General features: G+C 43.4%; 1 protein-coding gene across 4 annotated transcripts in view; it reads right to left on the bottom strand.

Annotated features, from left to right (window-relative positions):
• Nucleotides 1-24,636, bottom strand: part of STK10 (serine/threonine kinase 10) — a 109,290-nt gene that overhangs the window by 75,302 nt on the left and 9,352 nt on the right. The window contains exons 1-2 of one of the 4 annotated variants that reach the window (XM_075600981.1): nucleotides 14,564-14,590; nucleotides 6,135-6,299 (exon numbers count right to left, since the gene is read on the bottom strand). In XM_075600981.1, coding sequence (XP_075457096.1) covers nucleotides 6,135-6,299; nucleotides 14,564-14,575 — 177 coding nt within the window. In that variant the 5' untranslated portion in view covers nucleotides 14,576-14,590. Of the gene's footprint in view, nucleotides 1-6,134; nucleotides 6,300-10,515; nucleotides 10,619-14,563; nucleotides 14,591-24,636 lie in introns of those variants that run through there. The other 3 variants (XM_075600982.1, XM_075600980.1, XM_075600983.1) reach the window with 3 other exon arrangements.

Below are 24,636 nucleotides of genomic sequence, written 5' to 3'. Positions count from 1 at the left end.
GCGTCCAAGTTCTCAGAAACTATCGTAGCGGACGCGGCTGGGATTTTGTGCCGATTTGCGTTCCAGGAGATTGATTAACTTCGCAGTTAGTCGGGACCAAGTTCTCAGAAGAGAACGTAGTGGTGGTGTGTGGAACCTTATGCCGATTTGGGTTCCAGGAGATTCCGGGCTAAGTCCCGGTCATGGTAAAACTCGCCCAAAGAGTTCCCTGCACCCCACTTACAAAGTAAGTGCGTCTCTGTCTGTATTTTGTGATCAGTGTGTGTAAGCGAATTCATGCAAATAAATTACAATTTAATTACCTTGTTTTGCTCAATGTATGATCCCAGGAAAAAGGTGTAAATAACCCGGTCCTCCCGTGACACAACCTTTAACCAACAAGCCACACACACTTTATACTTTGAGCTACAAGAAACCTGTCAAGCACCACATAATGAATCCACTCTTGGAATCTACTATTGATTGAAGTAATAACCTGCCAAGATTATGTAAAGAGAAACCGGAAAAGCAGAGTGAATGAAACAGGATTTGTGAGTAAACAGCCAGTGTCCCTATGTAATTACCTGGCTTAACAAGCAGTCATCACGGAGTGGCCCAAGGCATTCCAAGGAGAGAGAGTCAGAAGAGATGCACACGCTTTCAGCAAGACATCATTCACCTGTTGCATGTCCTATACTATGTCAGCTGTAACTTGTACCCATTGCGAAGTCTGAACAGGGTCTAAAGGCCAACCCAAAGTCAATCCCTTTGGAAACCTGTGTACCTCTCTTCTCAGCATATTCTTTAAGGTGCAGTTACACAAAAGACTAAACTGAACTTATAATGATCTGTTTAATAAATTAAAGCTACTTGTCAACTTTTTATAGAAGTAAAATGAAGATGTTGTAATAAACAGGCTTGTATTGAGTGTGACCAACTTTGAAGTCCCTTCCTGGGCTGTCATCAGGGATGTTCATAGACGACACCAAAAGTAATGGTCGGAAATATAAACACCCTTCTGAAAACTAACTAACTTAGTGCTAGAATGCTTTCTTCCCCCAACCCCCCCGCCCCCAACAACTGTACAGGCATACCCCGCATTAACATACGCAATGGGACCGGAGCATGTATGTAAAGCGAAAATGTACTTAAAATGAAGCACTACCTTTTTCCCACTTATCGATGCATGTACTGTACTGCAATCGTCATATACGTGCATAACTGATGTAAATAACGCATTTGTAACAGGCTCTATAGTCTCCCCGCTTGCGCACAGCTTCGGTACAGGTAGGGAGCCGGTATTGCTGTTCAGGACGTGCTGACAGGCGCATGCGTGAACTGCCGTTTGCCTATTGGGCGACATGTCCTTACTCGCGAGTGTACTTAAAATGAGTGTCCTTAAAGCGGGGTATGTCTGTACATTGTTGTGACATGGTTATACCACTTGGCCTTTCAGCTTAAGAAAGCAAGCCGTTTTTGAAGGAAGCACACAGGAATCAGTAAGTTAAAAAGCTTACTCTGTGCCTGCTGTGAAAATGGATTAAAACAGCCATGGTGACGTTTAAGGGAACCAAGCCCTTTCCTCAGACCCAACACCTGTAATCTAACTGTGTCACAGTAACATAAGCATTTAAATAGCCGTAGGGGGTTAAACAGTCACCCAATTGCCAACACCTCTGGTCTGGGAAGGGGAGCAGTTCCATAGTCCGTCTCCTGATTGATGTCAGACGTCATTGCCGATGCATGTGACGCGGTGACCCCATGTAACAAAGGCAACATGGAGCATTCAAAACAAAAAAAAACACGCGCACAGGGGCAGACTGTGGCAATATAAAAGGTTTCTGCAGATAGGCAGTTATACAGCACAATATAAAGATAAAAGAGAAGCGCACACCTCACAGTATAGTAAGTTTTTCTTTACTAGACACAAAGAATAAAGATGCACTTATAACCGTGCATCAAGAGCAGTAAACAGGGTAGCTGGTGTGCAGGAGGAGAAGCCTCTGGAGCTTAGACCATCCACCTTCCTCAATTATTGCGCCTGATGTCTGGGTCATAGTGAAGTCATGACGTCATGAAGCGGCGACGCATCACCAGGGAAGTGCAGCTAGACGGTCCGGCGGACGCGCCTGAAAGTGTGAGGATCCCTGGATACCCTGCCTGGACTAGACACCACCAGCTATCCTGTTTACTGCTCTTGATGCACAGACAGACATGTTGCAAGTGCATCTTTATTCTTTGTGCCTAGTAAGAAAAACTTGCTATACTATGAGGTGTGCGCTTCAAGTTTTATCTTTATATTGTGCTACTGTGGAACGCCTGGGTTGCCTCCCGTTTTTGAAGATAGCAGTACCCTCTGGATTGGACTGTACACACTGGTTTTTATTAATGTATATTTGTTTGCATGCATGTTATATGTGATATTAATTATTGATTATTTATATGTTCTCTATTCACCACACAGGTTATTGAGCACCCCGAGCTGAGGCCTTTTTTTTTTTTTTTTTAATATTTTGAGAATTTTTTATTATTTGATATTATTTGATATTTACCCATTAGGTTTTCCTTATACTATTTATACCCATTTCTCCAACTAAATCCTTGGCGATTACTCTAATATCTACAGCGATATATTTATTAACGGTCAGCAACTTAGTATTATTGTTAGTTATACAGCACAGCAACTTCACAACAATATCTATACACAGTCCATAACAGTGGAGATAATTCTAAAAATAAAAAATAAATTCACAGGTATCCAAATCCATGCTTTCAGTGATGAACATTAATATAAATACGGTACAAGGTGTTTATCAAAAATAAAAACAAAATCCCAGCATGCTCTAACCCCAGAACCCACCACATACACAGTCTCAAAAGGAGTGCTACTGAGCGTGGCCAAAGGAGTGCTACTGAGCGTGGCCAAAGGAGTGCTACTGAGCGTGGCCAAAGGAGTGCTACTGAGCGTGGCCAAAGGAGTGCTACTGAGCGTGGCCAAAGGAGTGCTACTGAGCGTGGCCAAAGGAGTGCTACTGAGCGTGGCCAAAGGAGTGCTACTGAGCGTGGCCAAAGGAGTGCTACTGAGCGTGGCCAAAGGAGTGCTACTGAGCGTGGCCAAAGGAGTGCTACTGAGCGTGGCCAAAGGAGTGCTACTGAGCGTGGCCAAAGGAGTGCTACTGAGCGTGGCCAAAGGAGTGCTACTGAGCGTGGCCAAAGGAGTGCTACTGAGCGTGGCCAAAGGAGTGCTACTGAGCGTGGCCAAAGGAGTGCTACTGAGCGTGGCCAAAATGTATACAACATAAGACAGAAAAGCCCAATGCTACATCCAATGTGACAAAATATATAGCAAATAGTATATAAATACTTCAATAATAATATTCTCATGAGTAAAGGTCATTTAGTTAAACCCTTTGTCCAAAAGCGTTATAAGTCTGCAAGCCGCATCAAGTCATGACCAAATTTGCAGGTCCTAACACTAAAGTGTGAAACTTCTCTTTTACCTCTGTAGGAGGGAGAATGACCCTTACTCATGAGAATATTATTATTGAAGTACATAACATAGGGGAAGTTCCCAGCACTCCAACAAGAATACGATGACAACGATTGTCAAAAATAACGTAATATATAGCAGAAATTGGTGAAACAAATATTCAAGCATATACACAGATAATCACGTAAGCTAGTTTACACAACAAAAATTATATGCAAGACCCAGAAACATAACTCAGAAATTCAATGGCTCACAGCAAAAATAAAAAAAGGGGGTAAACATACTAATAAAAGGGAGACACTTTAACGGACAAGGAAAAGGAAAAGAAAAAACAGGGGGGGGGGGGTCAACATTTTGGGGCTTGGATAGCAGGGGATTCCAGCATATACTGTAGAATAGATCTTTATTTCCTTACAGCTAAAATGGAGTACATCAGGTTTGATACTAGTACTCCAAGTGCAATATCCAGTTTAAGTCAGTCATTTAAAGTACAGGCATACCCCGCTTTAAGTACACTCACTTTAAGTACACTCGCGAGTAAGTACATATCGCCCAATAGGCAAACGGCAGCTCACGCATGCGCCTGTCATCATGTCCTGAATAGCAATACCGGCTCCCTACCTGTACCGAAGCTGTGCGCAAGCGGGGAGACTATAGATCCTGTTACAAATGCGTTATTTACATCAGTTATGCATGTATATAACGATTGCAGTACAGTACATGCATCAATAAGTGGGAAAAGGTAGTGCTTCACTTTAAGTACATTTTCGCTTTACATACATGCTCCGGTCCCATTGCGTATGTTAATGCGGGGTATGCCTGTAATTAGAAATTACACACATGATCTGCCAATGTCTAAACAACCAAGGAATATCAATGGATTTACTATGTCCTATTTAGAGTATAGGATTACCCAACAGTAGTGGGGCATCTGAGGAGAAAAAGTTCCCATATAAAATAAAGTAAACCCCTAGCAGACGAGAACAGGGAACTGGCATTAAGATGTAAGGGTAAACAGTAACAATGTGAGCCACCCACAAACTTTGGAGTATAATTTTAACTGGAGCTGACCTTATCCCAAGAACCAATTCAATTCTAGTCTTTCATTCAATTCCCTCAGGGCTATGGTGTCTAGTATATAGGTTAATTTCACTTGTTTTTGCAATAATAAAAAGTTTCTGTCTCCACCTTTCTGTAGTGGCAAAAGTATATGGGGTGGACATTTTTGCCACCCCCAAATTTTGCCGCCCTAGGTCCTGAACCAACAGGAAATTTGCCACAGGCTGTTACTAAGCGGTTATAGCCAGCAGCCATTAGTGATTGATCTGCAATGTTATTTCACCGAGACTAGGAATCAAAGGATGGTGGAAATCGAAAAGGACAGAGAAGTCCAAGAAGTCTGTATTGAAATACATTTCCTCTTTAAGCCCCGGTAGCATATATGCATCGATTATACACTTGGGTGTTGTTACAATTCTGTAACACATGCCCCTGGGAGATGAGCCGACAACAGAAACCAAGGACTAGGTTTACTAAAGGTCAATATATTCCGATGATATAGCTGCGTTAAAGTTTGCCATTATTGTACATCTGCATCACTACCTGAAAGACCTCCTTTATTCAGGTCCTAAGACCACAAGATACAATTTAAAAAAAATAAGAGGAAACTCAAGTTATATTATGAGTTGACAAATTATATATATATATATATATATATATATATATATATATATATATATATATATATATATATATATATATATATATATATATTTATTTTTTTTTAATTATGGATGTAGGAGTTAGACAGAACTGTTTGAAGCCAGGAGTGAGGTAAAGAGGGAGGAAGGGGAGAGTGTGGGTTAGTTGTCACAGCACTCCACCCCGAGCCCCCTCTCGGCAGCTCTGTATGGGAGTGTGTCCATGTGTATATAACCCACACAAACTCCCCCGCTACAAGTTAACTGCAGGGACATGGCCCCGGAGCCAGAGCAAGGCCTGAAGATGCAGGCACACGGGTTTTTTTCCATTCCTGAATTACATTAAATGTAACAGATCTCAGAATCTTTGATTAATTTAAGTTTGCCCACCTTATTCGCTGAAAATGGCTTCATAATGCAGAATATGAAAAAAATTTGGGGACTAGTGAGCAGAAGTACGATCTAGTAACTGATCATTTAAGTCCTGTAGACGTCATCCACTTCGCATATAATTTTCCCCCCATACATAGCTGCATACACAGTGCAGTAACAGAGTGGAACTTAAAGACTTCCACAGTGTAACAAGTACACAAACGTCACTTGCCGATTGAATTAAACACAGGTTTCTCAACTTCCATAACAATCCATTCACTATGACACATTTTGAAGTTATATAGTTATATTATTAAGTCAACCTTGAGTACACAATGTCTTAAGTTATCGTATGCATTATGAGTCATTGGGAATTTGCATCATTACTTTGTAGTCAAATGGTGTGCCAAAGTGATTATACTGTATCTAAATATAGCAGTGACAATGAATCCCACTCAGGCATTTAAGATGTATAGCTTCTGATGCACTATTAATTTACCAATGGAAGTCAACAGAATATATTGCCTTATGGTAGTAATCACAATGAAAAGATGATGCCCCGAGAACATAGGGGCCCACGTGTGTACTCTTACCCATAGCTTGCTCTCATAATAGAAGGCACCAAGCAGCTTTACGATGTTGGGGTGGTTGCAGGTGGCCAATATCTCAATTTCAACCATGTAGTCCTCCAGCTCTTCTTCATTCTTGGTCTCAATAACTTTGGCAGCTGCCAAGATTCCAGTCTCTCTGTTCTTAGCCTAGGAAAAAATAAATATATATAAATCAGCAGAGCAATGAGAAAAGGAGGAGTCAAACATAAAAGGAACTGCTCCTGTAAACCAATAAAGCAATCCATAGCATAGTCACCTTATGCTTTATAACACCATCAGGGACTTCATATTACTGTAAGTACTATTACTACTAATACTACTTTTCATCTAAATCTGACTTTTATGCAGTAGCACAGCTACGTGTGTGAAAGTGAAGAGGTGGAGCGAAGAGTGTTGGACAACTGCTTTTCACAAACTTTTAGAAGTAATACAAAGATTACAAAATTGTAGATGCACTGTGACGCGCCAGCCAGCAGGGGCTACAACCAGTTTGTGATCTCGAGCGGCGACGCGTCACGTGGTGTGGCAGGAAGCCAATTGGAGAGGTGGGGGAGCAGTCTGAGCTCCATGTTTTTTTTATATATAGTTTGACCAGCGTCATGGCCACACCCACATTCCTTTTTGGCTGCACCCCCCACTCAGAACGACGCCTCCAGACCGCAGTATAGCACTCTGCACGCACCACCAGATCGCAAGGCGGGCGTGCAGGCGCGTGCAGTGGGGTCTAAGCCTTATGATTGGCAAAGGGGGATTTACTATTGAGAGTCTATTACTGGGGTTTTGCCTTGTTCCTAAGAATCTTGGCGATTACTTCTGTATTACATTCTTCAGGTGTAAACGGCAGCCCACAAATACTTGATATTTTTAAGTGGCACAACTCAATTTTACCCAGTGTATTAACAAACTCCTGATCAGACCTATGGCAGATACAGCAGTGAAGCCCTTAGGAAAGAATACGTTGCATCAGCTACCCAACACCTACAAATGTAAGTTGCTCTTTGCAGCAGTATATAAAAAAAAGTGATAAGTTGGCAAGGTGCTCTCTCTGGCTTCAGAGTCTTGCTCTTGGCCCAGTTGATCTGCAGATGCGCCGGTGCTGCTGTACCAGAAGGTGTGGCTGAGCCTCTGATCCTGGACATTACCAGGTTGCTATGAAGGGGACAAAAAAGCCAACTGAGGGCATCAGGATCTGCTCCAGAGAAGGCAGGTGGGCAAGACTCCTGCTGCAGGCCTGATCCCCAATTTATGACATTTCAGCTTCTGCTGCTGTTCAGACTCCTGACTGGCCCATCACCATGTTTAATTAACCCCAACACGTCTAGTCCCCAGTAAGGACTGTGCCCCATGTCCGGGTGTGTTGCAGTCCAAGCCAGGAGAGGTGTTGCTGAATGGTATTAATGTTAAATAAAGAGTTCCTGTTTGTAAAGAAGCTGCCTGCGTCCCTGAAGATACCAACAGCCAAGCACAGCTCAGTTACAAGATCACAAAGCAAAACGTTTATTTTCTCGGACACCATGTGGTTAAATATCCAACTCTAAAGAAAAAGCAAGAGATATGATGGAAGTGATCTGAGCTAGTAAGATTTACAAAAAAAGTGGTGATGCAATAAGCTGCTTGGTATTGTGCTGGGTCAGCCCCACTAGGTTAATGGTTTGCAAATGACCCGGAGCTGTCACGCATGACATGGTACGTTTCCTGCAGAGGAAACTATGGTTAATAAGGCCCAACACCCCTGGTTAAAACAAACTCTGAGACCTGAAAGAAGAAATTACATTGGCCGACTATAGTCCGTTATTGAACTAAAAGTTCAGGCTAGAGGGAATTTTTTTTTTTTTTTAAACTAGCCTGAAACATTTGTTATATCTCCATGACAGTTTATCTTCTGCAAACTAACATGGCATCGTGCCAGCGGGGGCTTATACAGACAAACAGCGTGTAATATAGCTGACCAGCATACCGTGTATGTAATTATTTTTTTACCCACACACTTCGTTTTAGTCTCCGATTGGTTGACTAAAGCACAGAGCTTTGCAGGCACATACTGGCTTGCCAGCCACTGCTGTCTGACGAACTGAAAAGGACATGATGATGTCAGCTAAATCTTTTCGATTTGCCATGGAGATCTGGATGAAACCTGGGGAGGATGACAGCAAAGGAAAAGGGATCGCTGCACCAAAAAACAAACAAAAAAAAAAAAGCTATGTGTTGCGCATCCCCCCCCCCCCGGAGTCTAGAAACTGTAGGAGAATCTTTGCTGTTCACTGCATGAGATCAGAAGAAACTAGAATTCGCTGAGTGAGCAGATAACAAGATTGACAGATTTTGAATTTATCCATCATGAGACCTGCAATGCACAGAATATGAAGTGCTCTTGTCATAGAAGTTAGCATAGCATTGGTAAGCAATATGATAAACTGCAAACACCATTTCACCACTGAAGAAATCTTTCAAATGGACAATGGAGTCTTGTTTCAAAACTTATGAAGTTCAGTTTCCCAGGCTGATGCAAATCATAAAACTGTTGTTATAGAACGAGGGAAAGAGAAAATAACGGTGCTGCAGTCCATCAACAGTCCCAAATTAAAATGGCTGCTTTATGTAGAAAACCAGAGTGCGATTGTGGAATGTCCTTTGAAATGTTTGTGTATGCTGCTTTTATTATTAGTTTATTTTAACAGTTAATTTGAGACAAAACAAAAAATGTCCCTCAAAATACTGTCCTCAATAATATAGTAATAGAAGCATATTAAACAAATAACTGGGGTTTAGAAACAAACATTATCCTCGACCGGTTTCGGGTTTGAACCCACATCCCAAAACAAACATACGTGACTGGGAATTTTAAAGATGGCTTCTTTGCCTTAAAAATGCAAAGCAACACAAAAAGCAAATTGAACAAATGATCGCGATCAGCATGTTTAATAGGTTAAAATTAGGAGATTAAAGCTTTAAAGCAGTAGTCCACTGGTCTCTTTTTTTACCGCCTTTCAAATTCCCTTACAAAAACTGCTGTCCTGGAGAACATATGGCCACTGAGGGCAGACCATTTCTGGCGGCCATCAGAAAGCTGTGACATCACGAGATGACATTGCAGCATCCGATTGGGTGGCACCACAGCCATATTTCTTTTTTACTTTTCAAAACTGGCAAATTGGGGGTCACTAGAGCTTAAACTGCCGTAGATCAGCTCCAGAAGGGCCTCCTTGTAAGAATGGAAGTCTGCAATTCCAGCAAAAACGGCGATTTGAAATTATACTGCAGGGGCTAGTTGCTTACATGTAAAGCAGACCATCTTTAAAGTAGTAATTTTTTAAATAGCATGCAGTGTGGAGTTTTACAGGGAGTTCAACAGGAGTGGAACAAGAGGACAACACCTACTGGCCCTGAATCCTGGATTTGAACTACGCTGGAAAGGAGGACGCTATGTATCCTAGACTGCACATCTCAGCACTAAACTATTGGTGCCATGCCACTGCTACTATTGCTATTTGTTTTGACCTCGCTTTTCAAAATACACGCTTCTTTCTACCAGTCTCATGATGTCTAACTCTATTCATATATCTCCATCTCTCCTTCCTTCGCCACTTCTCTGTTCACATGAACTGGTGCTTTATATAGTGGCAATGATTACTAAAAGCAAATCATAGCCCATGATGTGTCACGTCAGAGAGTTAGGCCGCACATAGTGACGGCGACGTTGCCCGAAAACAAATGCATTGCGCTTATAGTAAGCGCGACGGCGACAAAGCAAAGCGATTTTTTTTAAGCGGCCAATATTTGATTTTTCAGGGGCTGTCGCCTCAAGTGACAGCCCCTGAACCAATCAAATCAATCAATGGCCTGGTCGCCTACGACGCCGCCACAAAGCGAAATACAACTGTCGCTGGCGGCGACGGGTGACGTCACGCGTCGTGGGCACTATACGCGCGGCCTTACAATGCACAGAGTACACTACATGACACGGTGCTAGAACATTGTACTGTGTAAAGGCTGGGAAGACATGTGACAATTTGTACTTTCATCTGCACTACCATAGGATGAGTCTATAAATATGGCCTCAAACCCAAAAAAACACACAACCTAAGCAAACAATTGAGGAATTTGAGAAAATGCAAGTTCTCCCAATCGAGGGCAGATGCGTACTCTCTAGGTTTAGTCTATTCCCGAGTAAGGTTTATGCAGAAGAGCATTGATCAGTAATGTTACCGGCTCTCCAGCAGCCACAAGCTTTACAAGGAAGTCGGAGCTGGCGTACGTTCTATTCCCCAAGAGATCGCCTATGGCTGGAGCAACCCACACGAAGCAGAATTAAAAGCACAATGCAAAGTGGCATTTAGATCTAATAAAATAAATAAACACAAACCATGTTGTGGGTATTCAACCCAGCACACGCCAATTACAAAAAAAGTTTCAGTGACCGCCACTTTAGTCTTTAACCTCTGGTACGCCAGGTGTAAAGGCGGGGGAAACGGGTGCGTGTTCAGGTGGACGGTTTGGTAACCCCATACACAGAGCAAAAATGAATTTAATTTTACTTTAATATTAAAGATGTATTGTTCCCGTCCCAGTAAATTCTCAGTGCCCATTCACTGTGCTGTTGGTAACAGCCCTGTTTCCATCCTTTACTTGTCTCTTTCCATATACATCTGTCTCTGAACAGGGCTCTCTGCCCTTTGGTTTTTCTTTAACATCCTGACTTTTCAATGGGTAGTTACATTAGTTTGTCCTTTTCCTTCCTCATCCAAGTTTTTATTTACTGTAATTAGTCTCCTCTCTGCTGATCTCTTGCTCTGTCCGTGGTCTCCCCCTCTCTCCCCCCCTCTCCCCCATCAACTACCCATCTTCCCATTCAAATTCCAACTGTCACTTTCTGCTGCAAACTGCCATAGAAGCCCTCACGGTCGGCTACGCTGCAGGTTCTATGAGCAGCAGCTCAGCTCGAGCCAATTCCTTTATTTCAGAATTCCTGAATCTTGAATGGGTGTCAGTTTGAACCCCTTACACAAGGACCTCAGTTTGAGTTCAGTTGAGAATAAGCAATGTGTCTATACAAAGTCATCTCTATATTGACACAAAGCTTCTTGCCACAGATTAGCGCCAGACAAGCAAAGTTCAGCAGTAATGACAATATAGTTACGGCTTGGTTTGGCGACTCCAGTAAAAACACTTTTGCACGTGAATTTACATAGTAGATGAGGTTGGGGGAAAAAATTAAATAAAAAAAAAAAACACATTCATTGAATTCAACCGATATTAAGTTTAGTTGACCGAGATTGTCATCCCATATTTGTCTTAATATTGATCCAGAGGAAGGCAAACATAAGCCCCGGTGAAACATTATTTTTATTTATGAGACTTAATTGGATAAACTCATGATAGCCATTACTGGCGTCAGGAAGGTGTGTCCCTTGATCAACATCCTTCCCATGTTAACTTATTTGGTATATCCCTGTATAATACAGTTCCAAAATGCGGGGAAACCGTTTCAGGCGAGGAGAATCAGACTTGTGCAGCCAACACAACATTGAAGACTTTGTTTGTCCAAGTACAGGTCTCCTCTGGGGCAGAGATACAAAGCATAGGTCTCCTCTGGGGAAGAGATACAACGTACAGGTCTCCTCTGGGGCAGAGATACAACGTACAGGTCTCCTCTGGGGCAGAGATACAACGTACAGGTCTCCTCTGGGGCAGAGATACAAAGTACAGGTCTCCTCTGAGGCAGAGATACAAATTACAGGTCTCCTCTGAGGCAGAGATACAAAGTACAGGTCTCCTCTGGGGCAGAGATACAAAGTGGAGCTCTACTCACGGGTTCATAATGTAATTCTCCATTTAATGTGACAGCCAAGGACAGTGGAAAGAATGTTTCAGGTCCCATATGGACCTTTCATAAAAGGTATATAGTAACACAAAGCACATTTAAATAGTGTATTTTTATATAAACCATTCTTGGCTGTCACATTAAATTGAGCATTGAACTTGTGAGTAAAGCTTTACTTTGTATCTGTCCCAGAGAAGACCCATACTTTGAAGAATGTTTGTATAGCCCTGTATACCTTTCTAAAAAAAAAAAAAAAAAAAAAACACACACAAAGAAGGAGGTCTAACCTTTTCTTAAAGATATCCATCTATTGTACCTGCATCGCAGTCTCCATTGGTAGGAAATTCCACCTTTTATCTGCCTTTACTGTAAAGGAACCTTTCCTGTCACGTTCCCATTAAGGATGGAGAGAAGCCAACAAATTGTGTTATTTGCCGTTTCTAGGCAGAATGCTAAATATCACTGCCCATGTATCCAACTATTTTGCATTCATGTGCTAATGTACTCCTCCACAGTGACATTACAAACATTTTTAGATTCACATTTACTTATGTTGCAACTTAATTGTCTACTGTTTAAAAAAAAAAGTCTGTCCCATAAAGGGAATCCAAGTCTCATTCTGTATAAATACATTACTTCAACGTACATATGCCAAATAATGACGTATCCCAATATAGAGATTTCCTGCTCTCTGCCAGTAGCACAGAGACCTCTTAGGCTAAGGCCCCGCTCCCAGAGTCAGCGCACCTGCGCTGCTGACAGGCGGTGCGCTGAGATACACAGACCGCGATCTGCGGTCTGTAGGGAGCGGGAGCCGGAGCGGGAGGTGGGCGGGAGGTGGGAGGTTTGATCGGGAGGTGGGCGGTTTGACAGGGAGGGGGGGCGTGGCTTGAGCGGAGGGACCCGCTACTCTCCCCCCCCCCCCCTCCCTCCACGGACTCGGGCTGGAGCTGGAAGGTAAGTTTAAACACACACACGCAGGCACTCATTCATACACGCGCACACACACACACACACAGGCAGGCAGGCACTCACGCACTCATACACACACACACAGACAGAGGCAGGCACTCGGGCACACACACACACAGACAGGCACGCACTCAGACACACACACAGAGAAAGGCACTCACCTGCTTTCACTCCACACTCCTCCCCGCTCCCCGAAGCCTCTCCTCCTCCCGAAGCCTCCCCTCCCCATTGGCTCACAGCCACACACGTCACGCGTCAACGCTAGGAAACACCATTCTCTGGTGTCTCCAGCGGCTGACGCGCTACAGCGTGTAGTGCTCTGTGCAGCCAGGGGGGACCGGGACCGGCTCGCGAGGATTCCCCTGCTGGTGGGGAACTCGCGACCCGCCGCCCGCGCCAACGAGCGCAGCGGGACCGAGGCCCTACCCTCACTATTTACAGACATTACCATTTTCGTATTGCTGTTGCACAAACAATTAGTACCACACGAATATCTGCACATTCAGGTCTTACTATACATGTGAACGTATATAAATATGCCTTGCTTAAAACATGCATGAAGGGTCACGAGTAGTCATGGAAACTTGCTTTCTAAGGCTGCGCTTATAGTGCCTGGCGACGGGGCTCCAAAACAAATACATTGACTGTCGCTAGCGCTTATAGTAAGCGCGACAAAGCGATGTCGCGACCAAATTTTTTTTAACCTGGGTAAATATGATTTTTTAGAGACAGTCGCCACATCAATCCTTGATAAAGAACGCTGTGATGTTCGAAACGCGTTGGATGGGTCTCATGACACATTAAAGTACCCTTTTTACTTATTTTGATTCTGGGTCCTTTCCTGCTCCATTCGGTTCGTGCCTCCTCCCAATTTTTTTACTTCTGTATACCACCATTGGAAGCTGCACAGCCAGCCAGCCACACCAAGGAACGTGAGTACTTTTACCAACTTAGGGGAACCTGCCAATGAGATGGATCGTGGGTGGGCTTGTACCACCCACTACCTGTCTTCAGGAGGACTGTAACCATTATTGTAGTTGCATTATCACTATTCTATATTTGTGATTATGGATTTCCTTTGGATGGTGGTTCTGGCATTATATTATCATTGGCCTGGCATTTGAGCGCTTTTGCCATTTTTCTATCTAAACCTGAGATCACTGCCCGCCCGCCCCCCTTCGTGATGTTACTGGCCTTGCCACTAGCAACGTCGCTTAAAACTAAAATATAAACTTTGCTAGTGACAACGTCATCGGTTGCGTCGCCGGCACTAAGCACGGCCTAAACATTAGCTAGTAATTGCATCACTTTAACCTTCGTTTTTTTTTTCTTTTTGTAATAAATATATTATAAAAAAAAAATATTCTTATTTTCCTGTAGGTTCTAGGACCAACACTATCTTATCAAACAGAGATTAAGTGAGATTAGTTATGGGTCATCTGAAGCTTTTAGTTACCATAAAAACATTGAGGTTTCAAAAGTGATTTAACCCTTTGCAACAAAGTTACTTATTTCTTTGGGTTAATTTTTTTCCTCAATCCTATTAAACTTGCAGTTGTCAGACCCCTTTGGCCTGAGGTGACACTGAATCCAGTGTAGCAGTCCCCGACTCATTCACCTCTTTTTGCATAGCAGCACTTCAATGCCCCTTTTACACCAATCTTCTCCGTATCAAATATCCATATTTTCTGCATACTGCCACAGTGACAGCCAGCTGGCTGACAGGAAGGAGTTACATTTGGGACTCTGGCCATTTGAGTTTGTGCAAGTCCTGTGTGGTGCCTGCAAGTGCCTTGCGGTTTTCACGGCTTTGACACGTGGCCAGTTTTCCATCTACAGTGGACGGAAGAACGGAGGCGCCTGGCCTCCCTGGTAAAGAGTGGGTGCCGTATCCAAATTAGTACTCCTAACTGCGTCTATCTGGCTATCCCTGGAGGAGAAAGGGCCCGCTGAGACACACGGCTTTATCCTTTGCCGTTGGAGGTTCCGATGACTGCGTTCACGCACTAGGCTATACCGGCGATTGCCACCGAGAAATCTGCCAAGATGCATCTATTTCAGATTTGGCGCCTCAACTACAGTTACAGATATCGAACAAGCGTCTCCACAGGTACACTAGTACCCATCGCTATGTGATCTAAAAGAAAAAAAAAAGGGGGGGGGGGGGGTGGGAAGTGAGTGATCTTGCTATTTCAATACAGGAACTGCTGATCTCTGTTCAGGCAATACCAATTACTGCTCACTTCTATCCTCGCGGACTCTGGATTCACAAGGCATGCGTGACCTCTATTAAACATCCACCTTCTCACCTTTACCAGTGGAATATCCAGATACCCAACATTGCCATTTCTATGCAATATTGACTTATATTGGACCTCACTTGTATCGCTTTTCACGTTTATTTAGACATTTGCGGCAGCAAGTGTTCATGGTTTTTCCTGTTGGCTTTCTTTAATGCATTTATACTTGTTTCAATATATTAGCGAAAAGTTAAATGTTTGTATTTTGATTAGACTCTGGGCGCTTTTTTGCTTTCTATCACAGACTGGTCTGTCCTTCCTAAAAGCCACATACAGTATAAATCTAGGAGACACGTCACTAGTTAACTATTGAATTGGTTCTCCCCACACCCTCACAATTAAAATATTTTCACATATATCACTTATTTATTTTTTGCACCCTGAATACTGTATCCCAATTTGTGTATTTATATTAAATACTTATCTAGTGATTACACACACTGCATTAAGGTATTAGTTAATTTCATCGATTCCTTTGTCATCTAGCACACTTCACATACGCTGTTCTTCATATCATAGCTCTATAGTTTCATGATCTACTTTACACAGTCTTTTTGCATCTGTTTACTAAAAAACAGGATAACACCATTCAGGCTTTAAAGCAACCAAACGTGAAATCTTATGTTTGTGTTTTTAAAAAATCAGTTCTGTAGTATTAGATAGCAACTTTTTATTTTTGTTATTCAACTCTTAAATGTCATTTTTAATGAGTTGAACGCATTCTTTGATTTCTATACTGTAGTAGGTTTTAGCCTCCCAAGCAGTGCAAGATCTTTGCAACACTTTCCTGTTTAAGATCATTTGTTGTTACCAATGTTCCCAGCAGTTTGAGCTGCAAACTAACAATAGATAATTCTCCTTAGTAATATCAGGATACATTGTAGCTGCTGAGTTACATGAACTAAAGGATTAATTGAAACTGAAAAGCAGCCATTATGTTAGGCACACAATCGGGATTTTTACAGATTTTTAATAGGAGCATCAAACGATTGCAGTTTAGGCAAGAATGCAGTATTTATGAATATATTGTGCCTCTGTGTACTGTATAATTGAGTCTTAAAACCCTGGTTCAGAATCACTCCCCTACGGTTTTACAGGCTGCTGCAAAGCTGTGCCAATGTAAATATTTCTGGCAATAGTCTGACTTTTAAAAAGATGGTACTGTTCTATACGCTTTAAACAAAGGACTGTAATCATAGAAAGACAGAAAGTGAAAATAAAATGTAGAACCCCAATATTGTGGAGGAAAAAACGAAAAAAAATTACTAGCTTTTGAATGCGAGAGAGGAGTCGAGTGTGACCCCTAGGCAGCATGCTTGGGCTACTAGGTGAATTTGATGGTAATGTGGAAGGAGGAAATAGGGCCAGGTTTGGGAGGAAGTATGAGAAGCTCTGTTTTTGCCATGTTAAGTTTAAGTTGGCAGAGGGCCATCCAGAATAATATAGCAGAGAGACATTCAGAAACTTTGGTCTGTACAGAAGGTGTAAGGTCAGGGGTTGAAAAGTAAATTTGAGCGTCATCAGCATAGAGGTGATATTTGAACCCAAGAGATGTGATTACATCACCTAGAGAAAGTGTGTAAAGCGAAAAAGGTCCCAGGACAGAGCCCTGGGGTACCCCCACAGAGTGATCGATAGAGGAGGAGGTAGCAAAAGAGACATTGAAAGTACGATGGGAGAGGTAAGAGGAGATCCAGATAGAGCTTTGCTATGAATGCCAGGAGTATGGAGAATGTGAAGGACAAGAGGGTGGTCCACAGTATCAAATGCTGCAGAGAGGTCGAGTAATATGAGCAGACTGTAATGACCTCTGTCTTTGGCAGCATGGATGACATTAGTTATTTTACTGAGGGCCATTTCAGTGGAGTGAGCAGTGCAGAAGCCAGATTGTAGGAGAGAATAGGTGTCGAGAAAATGGAGCAAGCGAGAGAATAAAAAGATGTTCAAGGAATTTAGAGGCAAAAGGCAGGAGGGATACATGTCGATAGTTAGAAAGACAGGTAGGGTCAAGCTTGCTGTTTGAGTAATGGTGTAACTGTTGCATGTTATAATGAAGAAGGAAAGGTACCAGAGTAAAGGAGGAGTTAATAGTGTGTGTGAGCGTAGGGATTGTATGTATGTGAGCTGAGTCACACTGATTGCATTATCAGTTCCTTCCAGCAAAAGGCAAGGCCCTGAGTCTGTGACAAGAGGCTGCAGCAGGGCGTTCACAGGATGCGGGTTTTTGATCAGGTCTCAGACCTTATAAAACAACTGAAGCAAAGTAACAAGCATGCAGCTTCTGTATACTGTAGAAGGCAGAGTCCATGGTGTGGGAGACCGTGCAGAGGCGTCCGCACGGGGCACGATCAGATTGCCTTAAGGCATTGATTGCGCACATAGACCGTACGGGCGCACATGGGTGGAGGCACATGTTGCACAAGAAATCAGTTGAAACTGATTTCTTGGCGCGACACAAAGGTCACGTGAGCGGTTCGTCCAATGAGGGCGAACCAGCTCTGTGACGCCCCTAGAAACGCCTCCCACGGCCCGTCAACTACGGCCAGGGAACACACCCGCTTTCCCACAACCTCCACACGCCTCAGTGCGGGCAAAGGCACCATGATCCAGGCCTACGGCTGTGGTTATAGTGCCGGCGACGCGACGGCACGCTACAGTCACTGGGAAAATCAAATAAGTGACTTCAAGTGATCGCAACCAAGCCGTCGTGCCGCTCCTACTATAAGCGCACGTGACGGCTTCAATACATTTGTAGCCTAACAGGGAAGACATTTCCACACCCTGTGCCAAGATAGTCTGCCGTTTGTTTGTTTTTTTACTCAATTAGGCACGTTTGTCAAGGGATTAAACATTATAAATGTATAAAATACTGTTGCATTGTGTATTCTGGTAAAAGATAGCTCAATGATTTTTATGCTCAGAGGGGTATAGCGGGTGAACCCATGACACAAAACAGTCAGCTAAGGCTACTAAACAAACACAATACTGCAAAATAAGTAACATCCTTATGTACATTGCTTGGCAGCCACTTAGGCCTCGTTCAGGGTGCCAGAGGCAGGAGTTGGAGGGAGGGCGGCAGTCTGCTGGGCGATGTGTGTCCATCCCCAGCAGACTGTTTCAGGAGTTGAGGAGGCGGGGAGGGGGCTACAGACGGCAGCTTAGGGATCCAAGTTGCAGTCAAGAATGATTTCATTGGCTGCCGAGGTCCCAGTGACGCTGCTGCAGCTTCAAAAAATGATTTTTTCGTTTATTGAAACTGTAGCCAGCTTCAACTCCTGGCTTCGGAGACAGGGCAGCTGCTACCCTGACAACCAGTATTCAATTTGAATACTTTGTGTCCCACGGCAACTCGCACGGCAGCACGCCCTCCCTCCGAAGCCTGCACCCTGAAAGAGGCCTTAGACTGCATAAAGCTTGGGGATCGACAGAAGTGAAGATCTGATGAATCGGGAAGGGGGGGGGGGGGGGGGGGGCTCTGATGTTACGCTCAGACTGGTAAACAAATGCAGGTTCAATTATTAGCATAAAGTTAATGACAGCATGTTTGAGTGCTTACTTTTTTTTTTTTAAATCATCTATCCGTTGCTCTTCCTGCACTCACATTACTCCCACCCACCTTGCCCTTAAGCTATCTTACCCTGGCCACTGCTAGTCTTCCTCTGTGCAACAAAATGAAACAAACCATCAACTTGGAATGAATGGCTTTTACAGAAAGTCAAATCACCCTCATAAGGGCAGCCCCCCCCCCTAGGATCAAAGTGTACTATTGGCACGGTAAGCCAAGACCTGGGAGGGGTTTTATTTCCTGTTTCCTTTTGTTTGATGCCTGTGTGTTCAACAAGTGCACAGCCAGAGTCCCCACCCTCTATTCCCTGCTCTTTAGCTTTATTGGTTCACCGATAAGTAAGGGTGGTATAGAAGGGTAATGAAAACACTTGACTAACAAAACAAACACCTATTAAAGCAGCAATGCTACTTTCCAATTTTTTTACAATTATTTTTATATGTAGAATTCTACATTCGTACCTAAGCTAGCAATCACACACACACACACAGTGTGCGTCAAGTGCACGCGCGTTCGCTCAGGCGCGCGCACCTACTATAGAACAAGCCTAACTCAGCAGCTACAATGTATCCTTCTATTACCAAGATAACATTATCTAATGTTACAGTTTACAGCTAAAACTGCTGGGAACATTTGCAACAAATTATCCCAAAGAGGAAAGTGTTTGGGAGGTGGGTTAAAACTCATGATAAAAATGGCATTAAGCATTGGAGGAAAAAAAAAAAAAACCCCTACACACAATTCTCTATTAAATAATACTATAGACCTGGAAAAGGGAAGAGGGGAAAAAAAAAAATAAAAAAACATAAGATTTCACATGTTTTGCTGTTTTAAGAAGCCCCCGAGAAATAAAAATTGTAGATAATTTCCAAAGGAACAAAAAGCAGCAAAATCTTTGCTCTTAGCATTATTAGATTACTTGAAGGAAGCCAATTGTATTGTAATATTGGTTGATTCCTGGTTGGCTACGAGACATTTAACCCTTAAAGTAACTGTTTTACTTATTTGTATCAGGAGTGGGTGGGAAGAAAGAAAGAAAGAAGTTTTGCTTTTCATCAGGAACACCCATTTCAAGCATATACGCTACTTTAGTTTAATCGGATTGCCTAATAAATGGCCCCATAGTTACTTTGCAAACAAAAGAACAGACAGAACAATTTACCTGGGGCTTTGAGAACTAATAACTAAAAGATGTCTGTTAAAGATGGTAAAAACCTTCCAAGGCATTTGTTTACCATACAAAAATGTTAAATGTTCGATTTTATGTATTTATTTTTTAACATGCCATTGTCCATCGATTATTTTGAACCTAGGAGGGACTGCCCCTCTGAGTACCACCTGTCCCGACATCTATGTCTTTAGCTTGCTGATAAGCCATGTGATCAGTCTGCGTGAAGCCCAGAAGTGTGCGATTCTTGTGTTCTAATGCTGCCATGTTTTCATTCTTTCTAAAAGTTCCTGGAAGTCATTAAAAAAACAAAAACATTCTTGGCTCTTAACGCTGTCACTCCTGGCAGCGTGATCAAGGAGGTGAGAAGTCTCAAGAGGTTCAAAATCCTCCACTGGTGGCCCTGCCCAAAAAATAAATAAAGTTGAGAACCACAGTTTTATAGAAAGACACAGGATACAAAGTACTTGTGAAAATGTTTTGTTTTTTTTTCGTTTGTTTTTTTAAAGCCAACACCTTTTGAAATGATCTGGACTGAGCATGGCTCCCCTTGTGTCCAGGAGACCCTTAGGTCAGCTCATACTTGACCAGAGAGAAAATAACTAAGCACTCTATTACCAGAAGGTGAGTATATGATGATATTTTTAAAATATCCAAGTTAAAATAAAGTGTACAAAGAAGACAAACTCATAACATATGACCAGAAAAATTGCCCAATTAAGGGTGTATCAAGACAGGAGACTAAATATATAACGTAATTCTGCACTATTAGAGAACAGCTGACATAAATGTCAATATTAGCTAGCCAATGCCAACACAATGGATATCAGTCACAGATTACTCAATTAGAGAGAGAAAAAAACTGACATTTGTCAGAATACAGTGACCCAATGCTGACCCAATAGATACTACAGTTGCAGATTACTTAAGGTTATAAGAAATACCTTCTTCCACCATATTGTGTAGTTGCCAATTTTGGAGCTACACTTTTGCAGTAGTATGGTCTGATGCTAATGCTTCAGTGGACTCACTGCGGGGTTGTATTGATGCATAAGAGATAGTTTGCTCAGAGTGATACTGCCGTTTTCCCGTCAGCCTCATCAGACTATCATTTTGCGCACTCTCACGGCTCCCGATTTGCTGGCCTCAGGAGCCTTTAGAACGTTCCGTGCACTATCGTCGGCTGAGGCGGACATGCAGTATCATTCTGAGCAAACAAGATCTCTAAGGCTGCGTCCATGGTACCTCAGACCATGAGTGAACAGACTGCCTTAAGGCAGTGTTTGCGTACATGCGGGCGGAGGCAGGAGGGGGCGCGCGATGCGCGACAAATCAGTTAAAACTGATTTCTCGCGCGACAGGGCGGTCACGTGAGCGGTTCGCCCAATGAGGGCAAACCAGCTCCGTGACGTCACTAGGAACGCCCCCAGTACAATGGCCAAGGAAAGCACCCGCGCGTCTCCGCATGGGCTACGGGACCATGTCCGCAGCCTTACGTCTCTACAGCTAGCTTAATGGTTGCGATTGTTGAGGTTAGTGGTTCTAAACACCACATTAGTTCGCATCTAGCAGCCTCCATATGATTCCAGTAAACGCAAGACTGACAGTCAGGTAGGCAGCTGAACTCAGAGTACACGATAACTCTCTGTTGCCGGCATTGTAGGTAACAGCTGCGATTGTCGATACTAGTGGTTCCCAACACCACATACTAAAGATAGCGTTGTACATATCCAGTAACAAACTGGATATTCCTTGGTTTTTAAAAAAATTGACCATTTACTGCCTGGTTGAAACATTCGGAGACTACTGTATAGTCAGTAATTTATCAGGTTACTTAACCCAGGGATTCACAAACTTCCCCCATGAGCACCCCTGCCTGCTCTCCCAGGCACCTCGCACTCCCTCCTCCCCCCCCCCCTGCTCAGCCCCGGCGTCAAATGACGCGCGGGGTCATGTTACCATGGCGATATGACATGACCCCACGGCGTCATTCAACGCCAGGTTACCAGGACAACGGGTCGTGGGAAGTTGATTATAGAGGCCCCCCCCCCCCCCCGAAAATATCACGCCCCAAGTTTTCACACCGCTGACTTAACCCACTGTGGATGAATACAACAACATCTGTATTATTCTTAAGCCAGGGTCACATGTGATTTGTGAATAGCCCCAGATAGCATTAACTCAGCACCCTTTCCAAATCACTCCAAGTCCTATAATATTTCCTTCACTTTATTGGAAAAGCAGCAGTAAATTCAGGCACTTGTGGATGGTGTGTAGTTGTGATTTGTAGTTAGAAACAGGTAGAAAGAGATGGCCTTGCCATGGGAGTGTAACAGAGATGGGTGCTGTACTCACTGTCTTCAGGGTTGAAAAGGAAGTGAGGAGCAATGTGGGTAAAAGGAATAGTCTTGGGACAGGCCATCTGTGAACAAAACAGGGGGGGAGGGCAGAATAGCCCATTCTGAGAAGGATCTCAGAGGCTGCAATAGCAACTCACTGACTACATGCCAGAGGCAGGGAAAGCAACATTGTAACATGTCACACAGGCACAGTGTGTATGTATGGAGCAAATTACATGCAGCTGGGAATGAGGAACTGACAGGCCGAAGCTGCAAACAAAGGAAGAGGGGGTGGGGTAGAACAGAGAGAGCAAAAGAGGGAATACTTTTTCCATGATATGTATCCATTCACTAAGATACTTTAATGAAACGCTGGGGATACTCAATAAAATCCCCCAGTGAAGTCAATTATATAATACATACTTGTTTAACTATGTGCTAGTTTGGATCTCATAACTAATACCAGAGGGGGAAGCATTATGGTGACCAATTTAAGAACCTATGAACAAAAACTATTTAACATCAATATATTTCCAAAAATCACTGGGAGATCTCAATTAATTATGTAATCAGAATAAACGGCGCTACATAAAAATGGACAGTACAAAAGTTACCGACTCCAGATTCAAGGTTCTGAAACGAGAATTTTTTTCCCTAGACTAAACGGTTACCAAAAGTCTCAATTCTGTGAAGTGGGAATGAATCCACCCTTCCCAATTGCTTTGCCATATCAACATGAAACGGTTGGACACTTCTATCAGTGGAGATGCCATCACCTGCTTAAGCTCCTATATCATTGGAGGTATCGCCTGTATTGATGTTACCTGCTTTGCCACGTATCATCCTGTCTGATTATCTTTTCATTATCCCAGCTCAAACACATTTTAGATCACCGTTTTAAAACCTGTGCTATATGCAGGGATCCCTAACTTTCTTCCCGATTTAATGTATTTTCCTGCCTCCACTAGGCGAGGGATGTGCCCAGATACACCAGAACAGAGGCTCAGAGGCAATCTCCAGGGATACAAAAAGGTCATAGAATTAAATAAAATCTAAAACAAACAAGAGTACTACATCTGTATTCAATTGAAAGCAATAACTTGTGTATGAAACACGATTTACCCCTTTTTCAGTTGGATAATTGAAATGTATTGTGTTGTCCGCCATTAGCTGCTTGGCCAATAATGGAATCGGCATTTTATTCCCAAACAGAATAAAGAAAACTGGAAATAGGGGAGGGTGGATAAGTAGATATTGGTGTATTTTTTTTTTTTAAAAAGTCAGAGATTTAACCCATGTAATAGACAAATAGTGTGTAAGTAACTTTTGGGCTGCTCCTTATAAAACCAGTGGAGCCAGCAAAAAGGAAACAGAAGCAAATCTTAATATATAAAATCGAAAGGTTGGTACTAGCTGCGGTGAATCTGATCGGTCCTCAGCCTCTGGCCAATCAGATTGGTGGGTCTGACGTCACCCAACTGCCACTCTCTTCCCCCTCGGCGCCACGCCCCCCCCCCCCCACACACACACACACACACACCTCTCCTCCCTCCACTCACCTCTCCCTCCCTCCGCTCACCTCTCCCTCCCTCCGCTCACCTCTCCCTCCCTCCCTCCGCTCACCTCTCCCCTCCCCTCCCTCCGCTCACCTCTCCCCTCCCTCCGCTCACCTCTCCCTCCCCTTCGCTCTCCTCTCCCCTCCCTCCGCTCACCTCTCCCCTCCCCTCTCCCCTCCCTCCGCACACCTCTCCCCTCCTTCCGGGCGCCGAGTGAGAAGATGGCGGCGCCCGGAAGTAGAGGTAGGTGTCGCGTGTGTGTCGCTCTAGGTGAAGTGTGTGTGTGTGTGTGTCACTGTGTGTGTCACTGTGTGTGTGTGTCACTGTGTGTGTGTGTGTGTGTGTGTGTCACGGTGTGTGTGTGTGTGTCACGGTGTGTGTGTGTGTGTCACTGTGTGTGTGTGCCTTTCACACACCCCCCCTGCCTTTCACGCCCCCCCCCCCCTACCTCCGGGCAACGCCGGGTATATCAGCTAGTTATATATTAAAAAAAAAAAAAAAGAGAGAGAAGAAGAAGACGAAGGGAAGTGCCAAGATCCTATATCCAAAACAAGAGGCAGGAGAATAAACTTTTGCCTCTAATGCAGCAGTTATCTCTGATTCATTATTGCTAACTGGGGCAAATGACTTTCAACTCCCAGTGACTCAGGTGCCTAAAATTAGATTACAATTTCCTTGGGCAGGGATTCTTCATACCTGCACTGTTAGACTAGCAGCAATTTACATAAAGAGATTCATTGTCTTAGTCACTGACCCACAGAAG

The sequence above is a fragment of the Ascaphus truei genome, chromosome 5 (assembly GCF_040206685.1).
Source record: "Ascaphus truei isolate aAscTru1 chromosome 5, aAscTru1.hap1, whole genome shotgun sequence".
Lineage (NCBI taxonomy): Eukaryota > Metazoa > Chordata > Amphibia > Anura > Ascaphidae > Ascaphus > Ascaphus truei.
Note: the sequence above shows the minus strand (reverse complement) of the source record. Positions and strands in the feature narration are given on the sequence as shown.